At 44.6% G+C, this 19,660-nt stretch overlaps 1 protein-coding gene across 4 annotated transcripts in view; it reads right to left on the bottom strand.

Annotated features, from left to right (window-relative positions):
* The window catches only part of SRGAP2 (SLIT-ROBO Rho GTPase activating protein 2), a 104,755-nt gene that overhangs the window by 23,026 nt on the left and 62,069 nt on the right, over positions 1-19,660 (bottom strand). For 3 of the 4 annotated variants that reach the window (XM_027742991.2, XM_039387902.1, XM_027742992.2), the window contains exons 8-14: positions 14,390-14,614; positions 12,323-12,424; positions 11,284-11,481; positions 6,443-6,527; positions 3,737-3,764; positions 1,861-1,891; positions 1,099-1,159 (exon numbers count right to left, since the gene is read on the bottom strand). In XM_027742991.2, the coding sequence (XP_027598792.1) occupies positions 1,099-1,159; positions 1,861-1,891; positions 3,737-3,764; positions 6,443-6,527; positions 11,284-11,481; positions 12,323-12,424; positions 14,390-14,614 (730 nt within the window). The remainder of the gene's footprint in view (positions 1-1,098; positions 1,160-1,860; positions 1,892-3,736; positions 3,765-6,442; positions 6,528-11,283; positions 11,482-12,322; positions 12,425-14,389; positions 14,615-19,660) is intronic. The other variant, XM_039387901.1, reaches the window with a different exon arrangement.

Raw genomic sequence — 19,660 nt, 5'->3', positions numbered from 1 at the left:
GGGAAGAAACAATTCCCAGCGTGGAGAGAAAAAAAAAAAGAATGAAACCCACATTCATCCCACACCTACACAGCCAAACACTTGGAAATGTCAGGCCACCTCCAACAAATCCATCCCCGCGTGTGAGCGCGTCAGGCAATCGCACCAGTTCTGCTGCCTCACGTGGCTTTGCTGTGTAAAACACCTTCCTTCTAATTCCAAACTGTGCCTCGCACCATGGCCTGACATTCTGTGCACGAATCCATCGAGTCTCTTGGAAAATCCGAGCTAACCCAGCGATATGAGTCTGAAAAGTGTCATCTCCCTGATTTATCCTGCCTCAGTTCCCCCTGCAACGTGGTTGCAATGATTTTTTTTCCACCAAATATCCAGGTATGGCCTTAAAGAAGGATTACAGCACTTGGGATGATCTTCCAAGTGATGATGAGAATGGGACTCTAGATCATAGTTTCTAAAATGGTGATGAAACAAGGAAAAACTGAAACAGGACCTACTACCCGGCCCTGCATCTTGGGTAATGAAGATAAATTCAACCCCTTTCTACATCTGTTAATTAACAGCTGTTCCACACACTACTAACAAATGATATCAATTAAAAGTGAAAACAAATTACAAGAAATGTATAGCATTCAAGGCTGTGAAGTTAACCTTCAAAACAGGCATAAATCATCTTGCTGTGGCAGTAAGTGGGCAATTAATTCCCCACTTGACCTCCCACATTCAAATATTCAGAGTATTCCTCCCCCTCTGGGAAGGGGATGATTGTTGTTGGTGAAGGCCACACTTAGGGCTCAAAGGGAGGTGAGTGGAGGTGAGGAATGAGTGGTATCTATGGATGGGAACCTTGTTTTGTAAGGAATAAAGGGATATTGTGGGAAGAACAACATTTGCAAGGTCAGTTATTTAGAGAAGTGATTATACACATAATAACCAGCAATGCAGCCAGAAAGTCAGAGCCATTTTCCTCATGTTGCAATCTCTGGGATTGCTCTGCACAAGCAGCACGTCCTGAGCTGCTCTGAACATTTTTTATAAGGCTTCTACATCCCTTCATTTTATAGGAATGTCCCAGGACACCTTCAGTCCCCCCAAACTCACCGTGCCTGCTGATGAATCGGATGCAGCTCTCCACAACCAAGGGAATGGCTTGGGAGGAATCCTGCCCAAAGAGACATTTAAAGAGCAGTCAGAATGTAGAGACAGTAAAAGTGAAGAGGGGAAAAATAAAAAAGAATAAAAAATAAGAAAGGTTTGACTCTGCACACCGACACCACAACTGGCTCTCTTATATAATAATTTCCAAGATCCTAAAAACTACAAATTAGCACCCCAAGACAGGCTCTGTGAACTGAAATGCCAAGCCAAATTTTAACTTCACAGTATCAACCAGAGATAATTCTGAGTTTTGCCTATCTCAGAGAAACACATTTGAGCTCACTGGGTACCAAAAAGCAACAGATTATCCCCACAGCCAGGGACACAAAGCCTGCCCGTGTAAGTCTTTATTACATAAAGGCACAACAAGTGAGCAGTTACAGGTTTAATGGCATTGCAGTGGGATTCCAGGGAAAATAAAGGGAATGGGGACAAAGAGACAACAGCACGAATCCCATAAACCAGGGCTGTCCAAACAGCTCAGGGCTGTTTGGTGGTTTTGGTTCCAGAATGGGGAGTAAAATTAATTTTATATTTTATCAGGGAAAATGAACGAGGCTTTGAGTGATTTCAGCCACTGAACGAGCAGACACCACTTGGACAAGGCTGAAAAGGTCCATGGAAGAGAGAGAGGGACGAAAACATTTATTTTCCACCAATCCCCCCCCACAGCCCTGCTTCGTTAGTGAAGGAAACCTTAATTACCTGCTTCCTCACGGTGGAGCTGCGCCTGCCACTGATGGGTCAGAACCAGCCAGGGGGGTGCAGGAGGGAAAAACAGAACACAACAGTCAGGAAAATCAGAACACAAGAGTCAGGAAAATCAGAACACAACAGTCAGGAAAATCAGAACACAACAGTCAGGATAATCAGAACACAACAGTCAGGATAATCCCCCCCATCACCAGCTCATTCCTTTCGCATTCCCAACCACCCACGTCTGGGAGCAGGGAAGGAGCCAGATATCCAAGTCAATCACAATGACGAGGGTCTCCTTGGATTTATGGAACTCCAGGAAGATTTTAAGCGACTTTAAATCACTAAAAAAACCCCGAAACAGCCGCCAGGGAGCTCCGACAAAAGATTGCCCTTGACGTTTTAATTCCGACCCCGCGGAATTCTGCGGCACGAGAGCTCCTCGGAGAAGATGAAGTTTGATATAAATTGCACTGAGCTGCTCCCTGGAAGAGCAGGAGGGAGCAGCCTGGTTCCCACTGTGCTTTTAACAGCTGCCACTGAGGAGTCCTTATTACAGTTTTGATAAGATTTCAAATAAATAAATAACACGAAGCCCCTCCAACGCCAGCACGCACCAGCCAGGCTAAGCCTCTTCTGTCTGCTCTCATTTATTGATGTTGGGGGGACATTAATGGTAGGAAAAAAAAGGGGAAAAAGCCTTGCTTTGCCAGGATTTTTTCCCCCCTTCAAAATTTTTTACTGGGGTTTAAAATTCCTTTAGTTTCTTGTAAAAATGAAGCGAGAGAGATAATAGCAGAGAGGCCCTAATGGATCATTCCAGCCAATTCCCTGCCAGGGCAGATGGCTGTTGAATTATAAATAAGGGGATCAGAAGTGTGATTTTTAAAAGGACTGTACGATGTGTTAATTTGGGGGGAAAATCCTTCTATAAAAGAATCAAAAACACTGAACGAAAAATAAAAAATAAAAAAAAAAAATCAGATTCCACGGGCTGTCACAGACAACAAGGCCCATTTTAAACTATTAGCAGGACTGGTTCTTTGATATTTCAAATTGTTTCATGATGAATAATATTTTATTATTACAGATGTCAGGGTCTAATTAGGACCTGTCAGCTTTGCTTTGCTGTGAGGAATGTGAACAGTAGTAATGGCTCCACACTGGTAGTAATCACCTTCCTTTTGTTAACGAGGCAGGATGATGCACAGCCCCTGCTCCAGCTCCTCATGCCCAGCAGAGCCCCCTGAATCCATCAATTTGGGGATGGAGATTTGTTATGTTTTACAAAAAGCCCATCAGGAGCTTGGTTATGGTTCTGCAATCGGTCCTAATTATAAATGAAAAGTTTATTCTCCACCATCTCTGTGCTGTTGGATTCAGCTCCATGGCACAGCAGAGTGTCAAGGGGATAAAGGGTTTCCCAATTTATGTTACTCAACTCCAGGCACCAACCATGTGGATAAAGCCCTGAAGACTCCCTGGGCCCAACTCTCTTAAAGAAACAGGAATTTGGTTGTAAAAAAATCTCAGTCTGAAAAATATTCTCTGGGTTCTCACAATTGTTCTGCACTAAATGCACCGGGGCAAGAAAAGGACTTTGCTTCTGTGTTGGCTCAATCCATGTCCCATCCCTGGAATTGTTCAAGGCTGGACAGGGCTTGGAGTAACCTGGGATAGTGGGAGGTGTCCCTGCCCATGGCAGGGCATGGAATGAGATGAGCTTTAAGGTCCCTTCCAACACAAACCATTCTGGGATTCGACTGTATGGTTCTAAATAAGTATCATTTTCTACCAGATACACGTCCTGGGCTGGTCACTGATCTAGAATGATAAATTTGCATCAGATTTTCCTTAAAAATCTAATTCCCTGAGCCACACCTACCTGGCTAGGGCGCAGTCAGTCCGCTGACCTGTTAGGAAGACAAAGAAACCCAGCATTAGGAGAGAGGAGTGGGAAAATGCTTTCAACACCTCTGTAAAGCCAGTGTGGGAAGGAGATGGAGGAGAGGAACCACTGGTGACAGAGGGGGCAGCTCTGGGAGCTGGACAGTGGCTGATCCCCCCCAGGGGTGGTGCTGGAGACACCACCAAAGCCCATCCCTGCTGGCCCAGCTCCAGCCAGGAAACACAGCTGGCCCAGTGACTGTCTCTGCAAAGGATTGTTCTTGAAAACCAGCTCCCTGTGCATTCTAATTGTTAATTTCTGCCAAAAAACTGGGCTTGTCAACCTCTCCCTCCCTCCCACTTCCCAGGGGGAATTGGTGGGGTAAGAGATCCTGCTTTATAAAGCCCCTCAGGAAGACTGAAAACATTCCCAGATTTGTTAGTCCACAGACTGAACGTGCTGGCATTAAGCTATTTTGAGAGACAGACAGTTTAATGGTATTTTCCACAAACATATTTATAAAAACATTCCATTAACTTGCACTGAGTTTGCAAGGAAGCAGCCAAGGCTCGGGACTTGCTAATGCAGCAGCATCTAAAACATCACAACAAGGAGGAAAACGAGGATGTGCTGCTGGGAATTGCACAGGCCAGATCCTCTGCTGGTCTAGATTATCATCAGTGAAACCACACTGATTCCCAACAGTTGAAAATCCACCTTCCCTCCAGTTGTCTTCCTGCTCCTGGGGAGATGGAAGAACCAAGGAGGGAAACAGCTAATTGCTGATGGCTGACAATTAGCTGAACACGTCTTGATAGCCACTTCTCTCTCCCCACTTAAAGCCAAAACAGTGCATAATTTACATGAAAATGTTATTCTGAAGCAGAATTTCCAGCCATCTGTCCCGTTTTCATCATAGAATATTCATATATATAGAAATTACACGGCTGTGGCAACATCAAGGGGCTCCTGCATTAGGGTGACAAATGTGTACAGTAGGCAGGGACATAATTACTTGGAGATAGGAAAACTGCTGCTATTTTTATTGCTGGAACTTGTCATCTTTAGATTAAGGCAATTTGCACGACGACTAATAAATGTCACCTGAGGATGGGGGTAAAGAAGAATAAAAATTACAACAAACCCCTGAATTTTCCAGGCACTGAAGACACGCAGCTGTAGGAACATTTTTTTCAGTAAAGCTTCTAAACGTGCTCTGGGGACGTGTGAAAGGGATTTTATTTGCCCATTTCCCAATTAAGTGACATTTTATGGGTAAGTCTAGGCACAGTCCCCAGTTTGTCCCATTAACCTGCTCATGTGGTTTTGGAAAAGAGATGCACCTCCCTTTCTCAGCTCCTTTTGATCTCACAGATGACAGAAGGAGCTCCCCCTGACACTTTTTGGGTCCCTTCACAGAGCCACTAAGAAAGTTCTGCTTTGCAAAGCAAATGGAGGAAACAGAAGCAGCCTTTAAATCTATGTAGCAATACAGAAATCACATTTAATTTCCTCTCCTTTTCCCCCCCAACACAGCCTGAGCTGGGTTCAGGGGGCAGGCAGGTTAAGAGGAAAGAGGTCCTGGAATGCAGAGGTCAGCTATGATCCAGGAATGTGATTAGTCACAGGGGCAGCAGGGGTGTCCCTTGGAGATATTTAGAGGCAGAAAAAAAATACCCTAAGGACACAGAGCTTTGGCTTCACCCACCCCTTCTGTGGGACAGCTGAAGAGATGAACAACTTTAACCAATAAAGCTCAAACCAATGCACATCCTTGCCTTGCCTTCCAGTGGTTTGGGTCTGATAAACACGAAACTCTTTAATTACCATGGCAGTAAGTATTTTAGTTTTATAGTGCATTTTTAAACTGAAAGCAAAGCACTTCAAAGCCCACATGCTGGTTAAGTTTTCATCCACAAGATTTGCACACCATAAACTGTGGGGAGCCCAGCTCAGTTACACATCACAACACCAGCCCTGCTCCAGCACACCAACCCAGCAACGAGTCGAGCCACTTTTTTTTGACCTGACATTTAGACTTAAAACCTTCTCCTCTGCAAATACAAGGCAGTCAGGTTTCTATGGAAACTTGGATGCATAGTTTAAGTGTTTTTGGCCGACAGGATTTGCCCATACCATGAAGGGAAAGAAATCTTCCTTTGTTCTGACACCAACAGCAAATGCATATTGAGTTCTGGCTGCTGCCCTCTAGACAGGCAACATATTTTAAATGCTCTGAAATTTGCCTGTTATTCTCCCAATAAAAGCCCAGGCTCACGTACACTGGTTTGGTTTGAACTCCCAGAGGTGAGAAGCAGCAAAACTACCACGGAAGTGAAACTTCTGACCAGGCTCTGTCAGTACTTCTCAACTTCCTCAGCAAACTGTAAATCCCAAGGTCTGCCCCGGTGCAGATCATTAAGTGAGGAGCAGAGGTGTGTGAATGGGGAGAGGATGGAGGAGGGGGGCACACGCTTGGCTGCAACCATCAGCGAGGCACTTTAGTGATTCATTAAGCATCTTTTGTTCATCAAGCAGCCCCGTAGGTCACTGGGCTGCTCCATCACACAGATCAGGGAGATAAATTCATAAAACATGAGTGTGGCCACTTTGCAGCACTAATGCAGGGCTGTCACACTCAGCTGACTGATGCAATAAGTGCAACAGCCTGGCTGGGAGCAGGGATGGGGGTCCCACACTCACTTTCTCCCAGGGTCTTCTGGAGAAGGTCGTGCTTGGCTTGGAGCTTCGTTATCAGGTTCCTGCCTTCCAGGTACTCCTTCATTTTCTGGGAAGGTGGGGAAAAAAACAAAAAGGATCATGAGTAGACAATTCATGTCTTTTTTATTGCACCTTCATGTCCCTTGATTCTGAACCCAAGTACAGAATGACACTGAAATTCACAGTTAAAGGACGAGTTGAGTCCTGGTTTATCTCTCTGGGCAAGTCTGAAGTTCAGCCCATTCATATTTCACGTCCAACAAAGGCTGGACTTGATCTTGGAGGTCTTTTTTCCCAACCTTAACGACTGCCTGATTCCCTGTCTGCAGCGCAATTCCCATTGTTCCACCGTGGAATCAGCTGAATGTCTGGCATGTTTGAAGCCATCAGAGGAGCTGTCACCCATCCCTCTGCAGCCAGGGGGGGAATGGAAATGCAGCTGAATGAGCAATCTGTTCTAACCAACTAAAAGGCTGCTACTGTGCTTATTCTCTCACTTAACCTCCCTCACCCCACTTTACTTGTCAAATGCTGGGGCTGCCTCCACGCTGGATGATGCACAGGGTTGCAGGGGGGCCACGGGACAAAACAAATAAAGGTATTATTTTAAAGTTCAGATCTACTCTCTCGGTGAAATATTATACAATCACGAAAGGGTTTTTTCCCCACTGCTTCCTGATTTTTCACAGCTCTGCAAATGCTGGTTTTTCACAGGTCTTTCATCTCTTATTTTTGCAGTTCAGAGCAGTTTTTATTTATCTTCACTGAGCTGCAGCACATAAAATACAGTAGCTGTCCATGTTGGAACCAGGACACATTTACACTGAGAAAAAACACAAATAGCACATAATTCTTCCAATATCACAGGCCATTCTTTAGAATCATGAGATTCTAAAACCATTCCGTGATATTTTAATTCAGCCAGCAAAGTCAACACAAAGAGAGGATTCTCATTTAATAATGAAATGTTCTTCTTATCATTAAATCCTCGAATTATTTGGGCTGGAAGGAACCTTAAAGATCACCCAGTTCCATCCCCTGCCATGGGCAGAGACACCTTCCACTAGCCCTGAAATTCCTGTCCAACCTGGCCTTGGACACTTCCATTGGCTTTTCCCAATTCTCTCCACTTTCTCCCAGTTCTGGCCTAGGATTGCCAAATTAGACTGCAAATGTTTAAGGTAAAAAAGGGTGTTTTTAGCAACGAGAGTGCCTGGCCCCTGCTTGTCCTTTGTAGGTCACAACAGCAGCCTCTGTGCAGGATGTAAAGGATCAAGAAGAAATATATACATAAATAAATAAAGAAATATATATATACACTGTGGCAGTACTGAGGGTAAGGGAAAACCTTCCAGGAACTAACGAAGTTTCCCCTGAGGGGTCTCCAGCCGTGCTGTGCACTGACACAACAAACAAAAATGGCTTTAATTAACTGCCAAAAGCCTGTGTTTTATGTCCCTTTGCTTGACAACATTGGAAGAAACATTTCACAAGAATTAAGTCCCTTTGGAGAGTCTCAGCATTTCCTGCTTCCTATATTAACACTTCAGTTTTTTTGGTTGTTGTTTTAGAAGAAAACAGGAAGCGTGATCACAGTGACAAAAAATTAAATCACACTGCTTTTGGAATTACCCCGTAGGACCAAGCCCTAACTATATATTTTGCTCAGTCAAAAACTTCACATCAGACCTTGACAGAAGAAAACACTTAAGAGTTAAAGCTGCAAAAATAACCACAGAATCTGAGGTGGGGGGGGGGTTTGAGGATAAATCTGGTTTGGGAGGTCTCAGAGTCACAGGAGGGTGAAGGGAGAGGAAGGGCTGGAAAGGCTCAGCTCAAACAGAAGCTTAAAGATCAGCAGATCAACTTGATTTGGCAGAGTTAATCTCCCCTTTGAAGCAGATCTAAGCACTTAAGCTCGGCCTAAGGTGGCTGCAGGCAGGGCAGGGCAGAGACACAGCGCTGGGAGTCCCAGTGCTCTGGCTCAGGTCATGGTAAGAACATCACCTGCCTGGGATTGTACCAGGGAATGTTTTAAAGGAGAAAAAGAGAAGGTTCCTATTCAGTGCAGTATCTCAGGAGATTTTACTCTTATTTCCTCGTGCCTGACATTCTGTACTCTGCCTGTTGCAAGGATGTTTATGAAAAGAAAAAAAAAAGTCATTTTAAAATAAGGCTTCGGGCTTTGTTCAATGAATTACAAAGATGCATTAGCACTGGATTTTTGGCGTAATAAAAACAGACAAAAAATAATAATCAAGCTACAGGAGAACTCCTAAAGATCCCATTCCTGGCAGAGCACAGCTGGAGTCACACTAAGTGCAATCAGAACAAAGCAGCAGAAACATCCTCAAGTCACATTATTTCTGCACTGTGACAATTAAGAGGTGAAGATCTGTTCTGAGTCAGAGCTGGGGAGCGTTTTGCACCCAGAAAACCAAGCAACTTGGACACCTCAAGCCCAAACTCACTGCAGGATTTTCCCAGGGAGAACCAGTTGTCAGGTGGGACACGGGAAGAAGTGAAATGCAAACCAACCGTACCCTGGCTATAAAGAAAACCCATTTCTGCCACTGTCCCACATCCTGATCTGCCCCCAGCCCAGAAAGCTCAGCAGTTTTATCCCCTCTCTACACCCTCCAAGAACAAGTTCAACCCAGGCATTTGCAGGAGAGGGGGAATTGGATCTGACTGACCCCAGGCCCAGTGTCCCACTGACACCCCCGGCACGACGCTGCTGCAGGACTCATGGGCAGGGAGGCTTCACATCACACTTCAGCCCCGTGGCTTAAGGGTTTGCTAATAATAAATTCACATTAATTCTAAAGCACTTCACAGGATGAGCATTGCTCTGGCTCTTCATCTTCGTGGAGGAAAAAAACCCCAACATTTCGTCCGAGGACTAAAATTACCCCGTTTTAGAGGTAAGAGAATTAAATCATTCATCCCCTCTCCACTCCTCAGGTGGGGCCGAGTGCCAGCTGTGTTATGATTAGCAGCTCTGACAGCTCCAATTCCAGGAAGCAGGTCTGTATCCATGGCAGCAGCAGCCACATCCCTGGATTTTGGCTCCCTGAAGTCGCTGCTGCTTCCCTGCTTCAGCCACCTGCATTAGCTCACTGCTAAGTCAATCATTCCTCTGCTTTCCACTCACACAGGGAAGTTTTAAGCTTCTCTTCTGAATACAAATCTTCCTTCAAAGCCCAACAACACATCCATCAGCGTGCAGGGATGTGCCTCTAGTGGAAACGCAGATTATTCCAGCGTGGAGATACTACAGTGAGTATCTTCAATTAAATTCCCATCACTCTATTTACCCCAGAGCTCTGCCCAGCTAGTAATGCACCACGTGGAATTTCCAGCTTGAGTTACATTAATATGGAATGCTCTTTTAAATCAGTGTTTTTCGTACAGTTCATATCCCTCAGCATTTTAGCACATCATGAGGTAAAAGGGGATTGAAAGCTCAGTTCTGCTCTGCACTTTGTTTTCATCCCCTACACAGAGAATGTCTCACCCAGCTCTGCCCTCAGCCTCATTAATACTCATCTGAGCGTTTCCTCAGACACTGAAAAAGCTGCTCTTTAGAGATTCAAAGCTTGGAATCTTTATCAGGGATATTTATAAGCCTGGTCAATAGCAGATCAATCCAGCTGATCAATCCAATCTGATCAGGCTGGTTAAAGAGGGTCTCTCTAACTAACACCACGAAACAGAAAAACATCCCCTCCAAATGAAGCCCTGGGTTCCTTCTCCTATTTAAACTGACAATAGTCCCTCTCTAGAGAGGGAGTGCTGGGAGTTCAATTAAAAATCACTTTTCTAGTTCCATAACCCTGGGCAGGGTGGTCAATCCCTTCTTAATTGAAGCCGTTTCTCCACCCACTTCTCTCAATAGCCACTTTCACCTTCTACAAAGGATTTTGAATATTTGTAAGTCAAGGCCTGATGAACCATCCTGAACCCATCCAGCTACTGCAATTTGCACAGAAAATTCAGACTTTTAATAATTCTGGGAAGAAGAACATGAAGGATATCATATATAGCAAAAGATGCCCAAAGGAATGACAAAGTAACCAGGATAAGAGCTGTGATTTTCATCTGCTAATCTGATATATTTTGAAAATCCAGCCAAATTCAACAGTTTAACATAAATCTGATTTATTAAAAAACACATAGTATGGTATGAAAGTCAACATCAGAAAGCTCTTAGCATCTTGTAAAAAGCACTGACTTAGTGAAAAGCTGTGAGCTGGAGTTGTAAGATGATAATAACAAAAAATGAAAGAGCTAAACATCCTTTTAGCTTCTATTAGTTTTGAAAATTGATATTTACAAGCTATTAAGTTCTTTCTCAGACAATTCCTTTTCAGATGCAGAAGAAATCAAATTTTACACTATTTATCCACAGACCACGTTTGCATCAACAAAGGCATCCCAATATATTTGCAGAGAATTGAGAGCACACGTTTTAAAAAACCCAACGTGCTTCCTCTGCTTGCCCAAAAATCAATGACAGAAGTGTTTTTGTAAGACAAGAGCATCATTTTGCACTCTCTGGTGAGTATAATTCTAAATAAATCACACTGAAAATAGAGAATCACAGAAGGGTTTGGGTTGGAAGGGACCTTAAAGCTCATCCAGTTCCATCCCCACACCTTCCACTAGCCCGGGTTGCTCCTTCCTGGCCTTGGACACTTCCAGGGATGGGGCAGCCACAGCTTCTCTGGGCAACCTGTGCCAGGGCCTCCCCACCCTCACAGGGAAGAACTTCTTCCCCAAAAGAAAAAACATTCCTAAGCTCCTAAAAAGGAGCCCCTTACAGTGAAGTAGAACTGCTCTGTCTCCTGCTGGTTCGCCCTTCTCTTGGCAATGCTGGGTTTGCTCATGAAGGTTTCTGAGACAGTGGATTTCACAGACTCCATGGAGTTGCTGTACTGGAAACAGTCCGAGACATCAAAGTCCTCTATGGTGACAATGTCCTGGATTGTCTGCAGAGTGGCTTCCATGGTCTTCTTAACCTGCCCAGCGAGAAGGAGAGAACTTACAGGTGAGGACAGCACGTTGTGTGTCAACAGGAGAGGCAGCAAGTGCCCTGGAGCACTTTGGTAATAAACAGATATTACTGGTTTCACGTCCTGACGTAATTAAGGGGTAAGTTTTGCTCATTAACAGCACAGCCCAAGGGCTGGCAGCACCCAGAACCTGCCAGGAGCAGGAAATCAGCTGTGATCAGGAGCAGATGTAAAGACATTTAACCTCAAAGAGCGTGGAACAAAGATGGTCTGATTGTCCTCTGCAACTACATCTACTGGGCATCAAATGTTGGATGTTACAAGCAGGACTTTGCTGCACTTTTCATTTTTACTGAGGGTAAATCTGAATCGACTTCCTAGACATAAAGGAGTTGTAAATTTTACCCAAGGAGGATTAAAAGTTCTTGAACAGAGATGTGCAGAGACAGGCCATACCACTGATGTAGTCTTCTCATCTTAGATGACCAATTAAACAAAAATCACTCTTACCCCAGGTGATGCAAATTCACTGTCTTCACTTCAAAACATTAAGTTCCTCTTTTTCCCTTAGCTATCCAAATACAACTTTTGCAACACAGCCAGTCTTATCAACTGCAGGGTGGGGAGAAAGAGCCATGGAGGCATTTTAAAGGATCCTCTCCACACACCCAACTTCCATGTGGGATCACACACTCAAGAACTGCTGGCTTCAACTGCCTCAGCCTTGAATTTTAACACAACTCTTCATAAAAGAGGATCACAGCAACAAGATTCTGCCACAATCAGTTCCCCAGGATGGACTGGAAGTGGGTAAGAGAAGTTGTTGATTTTTGGTGGATTAACTGACCTCTTCATTTTCAATCTTCAGTGTAGATAACCTGGACTGCAACTGCTGACACCTCTGCACCAACTCACTCTGGACTGGCTGCTGGGCACACAGCTGGGACTCCTGGGAGGGAAACAGCACAGGGGAAAAAACCCACATCATCAAGAACACTGCAATTAGTCATTTGATTATTATACACAAACGTTTTCCAAAGTGCTTAACTTTCAAACTTTGCAGCCCTGGATTTCAACCAGTGGCAAAGGTTCTCCCAAACTGCTATTCCCTTCTTGGGTGGACTGAGCAAAAGAGAGGATGAGAACATCACAGGAGAACTAGGAAAAACGAGCTAATTCCAGTAATGTAAGCTCATGGTGTGTTTTGGAAGTCTGAAGGTGCTTTACCTCAGATATTGGGCTAAATCACGTGGCAGATCAAGAAGAATGTGGTTCAATGTTTTAGCCAGGCATCCTGGGGCAGGGGTACAAGGGGCTGAGCTCCCTCAGCTGAACTACCTGTACACCACAGCAACAGGCACGAGTCACCATTTAATAAATTCAGGGGAGTTGAAATAAAAAAAAGAACAGGTTAGGGACCTGTCAAACACACCAGAACACTGAGCTTCCCTGGGCTGCTCAGAATTACTCTTATTTCACAGCATGAGGCAGCTTTTCCCCTTAGTTTTGTTCTTTTTTTTGGGGGGGGAGGGGGGGCTTTTTTAAAAGAAAACACTGCCCTCACTGCCTAAGGCTGTTTTTTTAAAGACAGAAACTGGAATGGGAGTTTTATCACACACATGCACACACACCATCATGTATTCAATGTAGGACTATTGCAACAAGACCATCAGCTGCATTATAAATACTCATTTGGCCTTAAGAACTACCAAGATAAATGATTCAGTGAATGGGAGCTGCTGCTGAATGACTGACTGCAGGTAATTCTTTTTTTCTTCCCACGATCTTCCAGGATATACCACCAAAGCACAGAAAAAAAAAAAAACAGGAAAGGTCATTTGCAGTCTGAGAGTTTCCCTTAAAATGGAAGAGACAAAGAAGAGCCTGAAGCAGTGATTGTAATTCCTGGCTGGAAAGAAGAGGCTGCAAGAGACCATCCTTCCAGTCTGTGCTCAGTGTTCAGGGGATAATCTAGAAATCCAACCAACTGACCTAAATTAGCACACTGTGCATGTGTTCCCATTTAGAACCGGTTTCAGCTTGTGCCACTTTTAAACAGTTCCCAGCTGAGTAACCACATCTTGATAAACCTATAAAGAGAGGGATTTTCCGTGCCAAAAAATGAAAGTCCTCTGACAGCCTCGTCTCACAAGGAAGATGCAAAAAGCACCACTGGAAAGCATTTCTGCTCCAAGATTACGCACCCAAATGCATCAAAAATCAGCATTTAAGTTTCTTTATGCTGTCCCCTCGAATTTCTAACTTCACATTCTGTCTCAGGGTGCAGGAATTTACCTCATTTCATTTATTTATTTATTTATTTAACTCGTAGGTTAAATGAAAGGGTAAAATGGAGCATCCTGTTCCTGTTTAGCATTAAACCCAATTAAGCATTTCCATCTTCAGTACCTCTGACGGCCAAAAAAGAGCCAGTAAAATTCAGGCATCCACACCAGAAGCCTCTGCTTAATCTTTACATCACCTCCCCTTTCTCAGGCTCCCCTGAACCTCCCAAACCCAGAGCCAAACAGGTGGCCTTGGACTGAGTGGGAGCCAGAGACCCTCTTTAACCAGCCTGATCAGATGCTGGATTGATCTGCTATTGACCAGGCTTATAAATATCCCTGATAAAGATTCCAAGCTTTGAATCTCCAAGGAGCAGCTTTTTCAGTGTCTGAGGAAATGCTCAGATGAGTATTAATGAGGCTGAGGGCAGAGCTGGGTGAGACATTCTCTGTGTAGGGGATGAAAACAAAGTGCAGAGCAGAACTGAGCTTTCAATCCCCTTTTACCTCATGATGTGCTAAAATGCTGAGGGATACGAACTGTACGAAAAACACTGATTTAAAAGAGCATTCCATATCAATGTAACTCAAGCCGGAAATCCCATTCTGGAGGAGGGACCCAAACTGACCATGTCACCCATGTGTGGCTGGAACTCGAACTTCATGGGGGGGCAGAAGACGTTGTTGTACATCTCCATCAGCCTCTGCTTGTCGCTGTTGGCGTCCAGGTTCTCCACGGCGTTCTCGATGGCGTCCAGCCCCTCGTGCTTCGACTGCTCCAGGTTCAGCTCGGCCGACAGGAACGTCCTCAGGGCTCTGTTGAGGCTGGCGTGGTACCCCAGGTCACAGCACTGCTGGAAAAACACACACACAGCCACCCCACCCCACGTGAATAAAGTGGAGGAATTCCAGGATGGAAATCCAAAGCCTGAAGTTGCGTAAGTCAAAAGCGCTTTTGGAGTCAACGTGCTCTCACCAAAAGCTTCAATGAGGCTGCATTTTCAACAGAGAACTCTTCTGTGGAAAATGTGTCAAATAGCTCTAGTTTAGAGCTGGGGAAATTTACCTCTTTTAATGCAGGAAGCCTTTTATATACAGTCTAAAGGCAAACATCTCTCTTTAATAGTTTTTCTAGGTGAATTAAGGACATGTTCCCTGTAGTTATCCAAGACAAACCTATACCAAATTTGTGCTTAATTTTAAAGGAGGAACTTTTTGCTTTATAGAGTTGCAGAATTCCTCCTGAACAATATCTTCAAAGCTAAGATATTCTGCCTAACACTGATCACCAGCAAACTTGCCTTCTGCATCTATTTTCAGCTTCAGAGCCTCTGCTGGAGATGAGCCCATTCTTTGTGCCCCCTGGCTTGGATTGAGGGATTCTCCCCATGGAAATGATCCAGTATCTCAGTCTTTAAGACCAGGCTGACCCTCTGTTTGGCTGCTGACATGAGGTTGCTTTAAGAGCAGGCAAGGCTGAAAGATTAAGGTTGGACTTGATGATCTCGGAGATCTTTTCCAACCTGGCTGATTCTATGATTCTAAGTGGATAACAAGTTGTGGTTATTTCAGCATCTTCTGGGTACCAGAGTGGTCCCACACCCCTCCCTCAGTGCAGAGGCATCTTGCCCAGGGGCCTTAGAGAACCTCAACCTGTAATTCCACACAAATTCTACCACCGTGTTATAATTAATAACCAAGACAAGCACAGCTTAAACAATTATAACAGTTTGTGGAGTTTTTGTGGAGTATTAGATATTCATTTCATGCTGTCAGAAAAAAGTAACCTAGAACTGGGTGTGTTCAACAGCATGCCAGTGTATTCCCCTAAATTCTAACCTCACTTTTAGGGGCCCTGATTCCTATAAGCACGCTCCAAAATCCTTAAATAACATTATTCAAAGGAAGAGGAAAACAAGGCACTACTGGAGAAACAAGACACAGGATTTGGATCACGTATAAAAGTTAATCTGCATCTAGATAATTCCACCCAAAACACGGAAAACTGCTTTATTCAGTGTACTTCAGGAAGGAGGAACATGACCTGGACATCCCAGGCATGAGAACAGAGTCATCCAAAAGCCAAGCAGCCTTTGCTTGGGATGATTTCACTGCTGGGGTGAAACAGAGGAGCAAAAAAACTTTGAAGCAGAAAGTGGTTATGGTCAAGAATTTCCTGGCTATGGCTGACACTAGGGTGATGTCACTGGGATACAATCAAGCAGCTTCATCTCCACCAGGGCTGCAGAGCCAAGTTTTCATGTTTCAGAAGGGGAAAAAGGCACTTTTTCATTAACTGGTCAGAAACAGCCTGGATTTTTTCAGCCATCGAATTGAGTGAGCAAGAAGGAGCCCACCTTCTTGGAATTACAAAAGCAAGATTACACACACTAGGAGAATATCCAAAAAGAAAGAAAGAAAGAGACCATCTGCTTGATTGCTGTGCTGCTCTGTAAGCAAAATTCACATGAAATCTCCTCCTCGCCCATCATTTGGGTCTCATCACTGTCATTGTGTGCAAAAGCAAAGGAAAAAAAGGGGAAAAAAGAGAAGGAGGGGTGGGGGGAGAGGGAAGAGAGAGGCTACTGGACCATTCCCTGCTTTCACAGAATTTCTGCCACCGGGTGCTGCTGGATGCCTGGTTCTTGTGCCAACAAGCTCTGGCAGGTGGGGAGTCTTGTAAAAAGAGCTGCAGTTGCTGGTTGGGCTGGAGGCAGAGAATTAAAGGACTTTACATTCAATCAGAAAGAACAAAACCAGCCAAGAAAAAAAAAAAAAAAAAAAAAGGAAAAAAACCCAAACACCAAAAACAAAAGAGGCCTGATTGAGAATCTGCACGTGTGGAGGCAGTCTTGGATCAAGAGCCACTCACAGCTACTGCTCAGTGCACACACACTGCAGTCCTTCCCTGCAGTCCTGGGGGGGGAAAGGCAGAGTTGGGCCAGTGCTGCAGCCAGGACTGGGATCAGCTCAGGTTTAACAGCAGCACTCACTCACTCCTGTCCTCAGAATCACAGAGTAGGTTGGGGTTGGAAGGGACTTCTGGAGATCACCCACTGCAACCCCCCTGCCAAGGGAGGGTCACCTGGAGCAGGTGACACAGGAACTCATCCAGGTGGGTTTGGGATGTCTCCAGAAGGAGAGAGAGACTCCACACCCTCCCTGGGCAGCTGCTCCAGAGCTCTGCCACCTCCATGGAAAGAAGTTCTTCCTCATGCTGAGGTAGAACTTCTCTTTTAGTTCATGGCCATCGCTCCTTGTCCTGTCACCGGGCACCACTGAACAGACCTGGCATCATCCCAACACCCCTTGGAAACATTTCTCCATCCTCCCTTTTCCAGACTAACCAGGCCCAGCTCCCACAGTCTCTCCTCATCAGAGAGATGCTCCAGACCCCTCATCACCTTTGTGGCCTCTCTGCTGGAGCCTCTCCAGTAGCTCCTGGTCTTTCTTCAGTTGTGGAGAGCAGAACTGGACACAATTCCTGCTGTGGGCCAGGAGGTTGTGCAGCCTCCCAGTGCTCCCACTCTGCCCTCCCCGTGCTCCCTTTCTCCCATCACATCCATGCCTGGAAGGAAAGTGGAACTGCTGCAGGAGGGGAGAGCACTGGGGGAACTGGGAGGTCCAAGGGCAGTTAATTTGCCACACCCACCTCAAAGCAAAGTGTTTTGGCTTTTTGCTGCTGAAGGCAGTGACAGAAAACACTCCCCAGCCCACTCCCCCACTGGAAAGGTTTTTAAAGTCCAGCGTTCCGTGTTTATAAATGTACCAGTCCCACTGTCCCTTTTCTGGGTTATATAAATGTTTGATGGAATCATTCTCAAAGGAAATCAATTTTTTATAAGAATTTAATGATAACTCATTCAAATTCCCTTCCCGACATGACAGCTGATTAACCCTTTGCCAGTTAGCAGTTTTCAAACAGACCCAAACCAGAAGATTTAAGGAGAAAAAGCCCTTTGTTGTAAAGTGCAATTTACATTTGGAAGGGAAAGGATGGGATCCTGGAGTAAACAACAATGGAATACCTATTCCTAGAAGAGTAAAGTAAGCTCTGTGAGTCACTCACACACACATTTCTACCTTCTTTTTTTTTAAATCCTGTCCTAGTGACCCTTTTATAAATATAAGCTAATGCAAACTTCCCCATTACTGTAATATTTCATTAGCATCAAAGAGCTGCCTCAGTCCCCAAAGTCAGGAAATTCAAAACTACTGGGCTATGTCAGGAACAATTTATTGTTCTTAACTCTCAATGAAGAATTAACTCCCTGTTATCCTTCCCTGTAACTGGAGAGGGAACACAATGTGCTGTATAAACATGACAAGTTTAATGCTGTTTGGTCTAACACAATCTACTTGTAAGTAACTTTGAAGATTACTTTTATATTATATTTCAAAATTCAATATGATCAAATGATCAGATTGAGGGAAAGCATTACAGCCTGGCTTAAAAATCACATTTTTATTTAATTCAGACGGTTCAGATAACCATCACTGGTTATAATTGTTAATTTTCAATCCTTCAGGATCAAAGGCATTAATAAATCTATATTCCCTGTGCCTTGACAATGAGATAACTGAGCTCCATCTCCTGTGCTCCCAGACAAGTCCCACATTCTTCCATGCCTGAAAACAGAACAGATAATACTTCTATTTGAAAGATCATGAAAACTTATAATGTAGTGTTAAACTGAATGCTTGAAGGGGGTTAACACGGGCACGGACTCACCCAGAGCCCTGATAGCTCCTCTCTAGGAAATCCCTGGAATGCTGCAGTTTGGCTCCTTGTCTTGCAGCACTGCCTGCCATGGCCCAGAGACAGCTGGGACTGTGAGAGAAGCACTTCTTTCCAAGCTGGATAACCCAGATTTGTCATGTCCTGCTTAAAACATCTCAGGTCCGTGCTCAGAAGCTGGTTTGGGCTTATGAAATCCAAAAGGATTCTTCACTATGTCTGACTCATGAAAATACACTGGGCAGACAAATGAACCAAGCACACGTGCAGCATTTGGGGGGAGGACTTATAGATGGGTTGTAGAAGTAAAAACTGAGATAACTGATTTAGGCTGATGGCAGGGAAGCGAATCCCAACCAACTTTTCAATGTAAACACGTACAAAAAGTTATCATTTGTAAAAAAAAAAAACAACCCAAGACCGCACAACTAAGGTTGAGCAAATGTTAACCAAAACAGGGCTCCTAAAAAGGCAGCAGGAATAAACAACCCAGGCCTCTTCAGTGCAGCAATTCTGCAAATCATGACATTTGGAAATAACAGTATTTTTCAAGCCCACTCTCACTGACAGCCCTGACCTCCAAAGGACAGGTTTAAATCAACACCTGGCACAAGAGCACTCCAGGCGAGTTTATCATCAGCTGAATAAATGTATTATATAGACTGTTAGTTATTATAATAGCTGAGTAATTAATAGTGCTCTGAGTGCTCTTTATTGCCTATGTCTAGAGACACTTGTGTTCATTACTCCCTGCTCCTACTGCAGCTCCCTCCAGGCTCTGAGCCGAGTGTTTCCAGCAGTGATGGAACTGGGATGGCCTTGGAAAGGGACCTGGATCCAGCACGAGGCAGTGACCCAGACACAGCTTGAAGGGGGGAGTTACATCCCTGTGAGTAACTCAGGATTGCCAACTGGCTTTTCTGAGTTTTCAAAGAGCAGAGATTTGATTTTTTTTTTTTATTGTGAGTTTTACCAAAAGCAGAATTGATTCCCACTGAATACTGCGGGGTTTGGAATATATTCCCTCTGTGAGCAGTGACAGGACACAAGGGAGGACAGGACACAAGCTGGAGCTGTGTCAGGGAGGGTTGCAGGTGGATATTAGGAAAAGGTTCTTCCCCCAGAGGGTGGCTGGGCACTGACCAGGCTCCCCAGGGCATTA

The sequence above is a fragment of the Pipra filicauda genome, unplaced genomic scaffold (assembly GCF_003945595.2).
Source record: "Pipra filicauda isolate LSUMZ 115617 unplaced genomic scaffold, ASM394559v2 scaffold599_size242720_pilon, whole genome shotgun sequence".
Classification (NCBI taxonomy): Eukaryota; Metazoa; Chordata; class Aves; order Passeriformes; family Pipridae; genus Pipra; species Pipra filicauda.
This window is presented reverse-complemented; position numbering and strand designations above follow the sequence as displayed.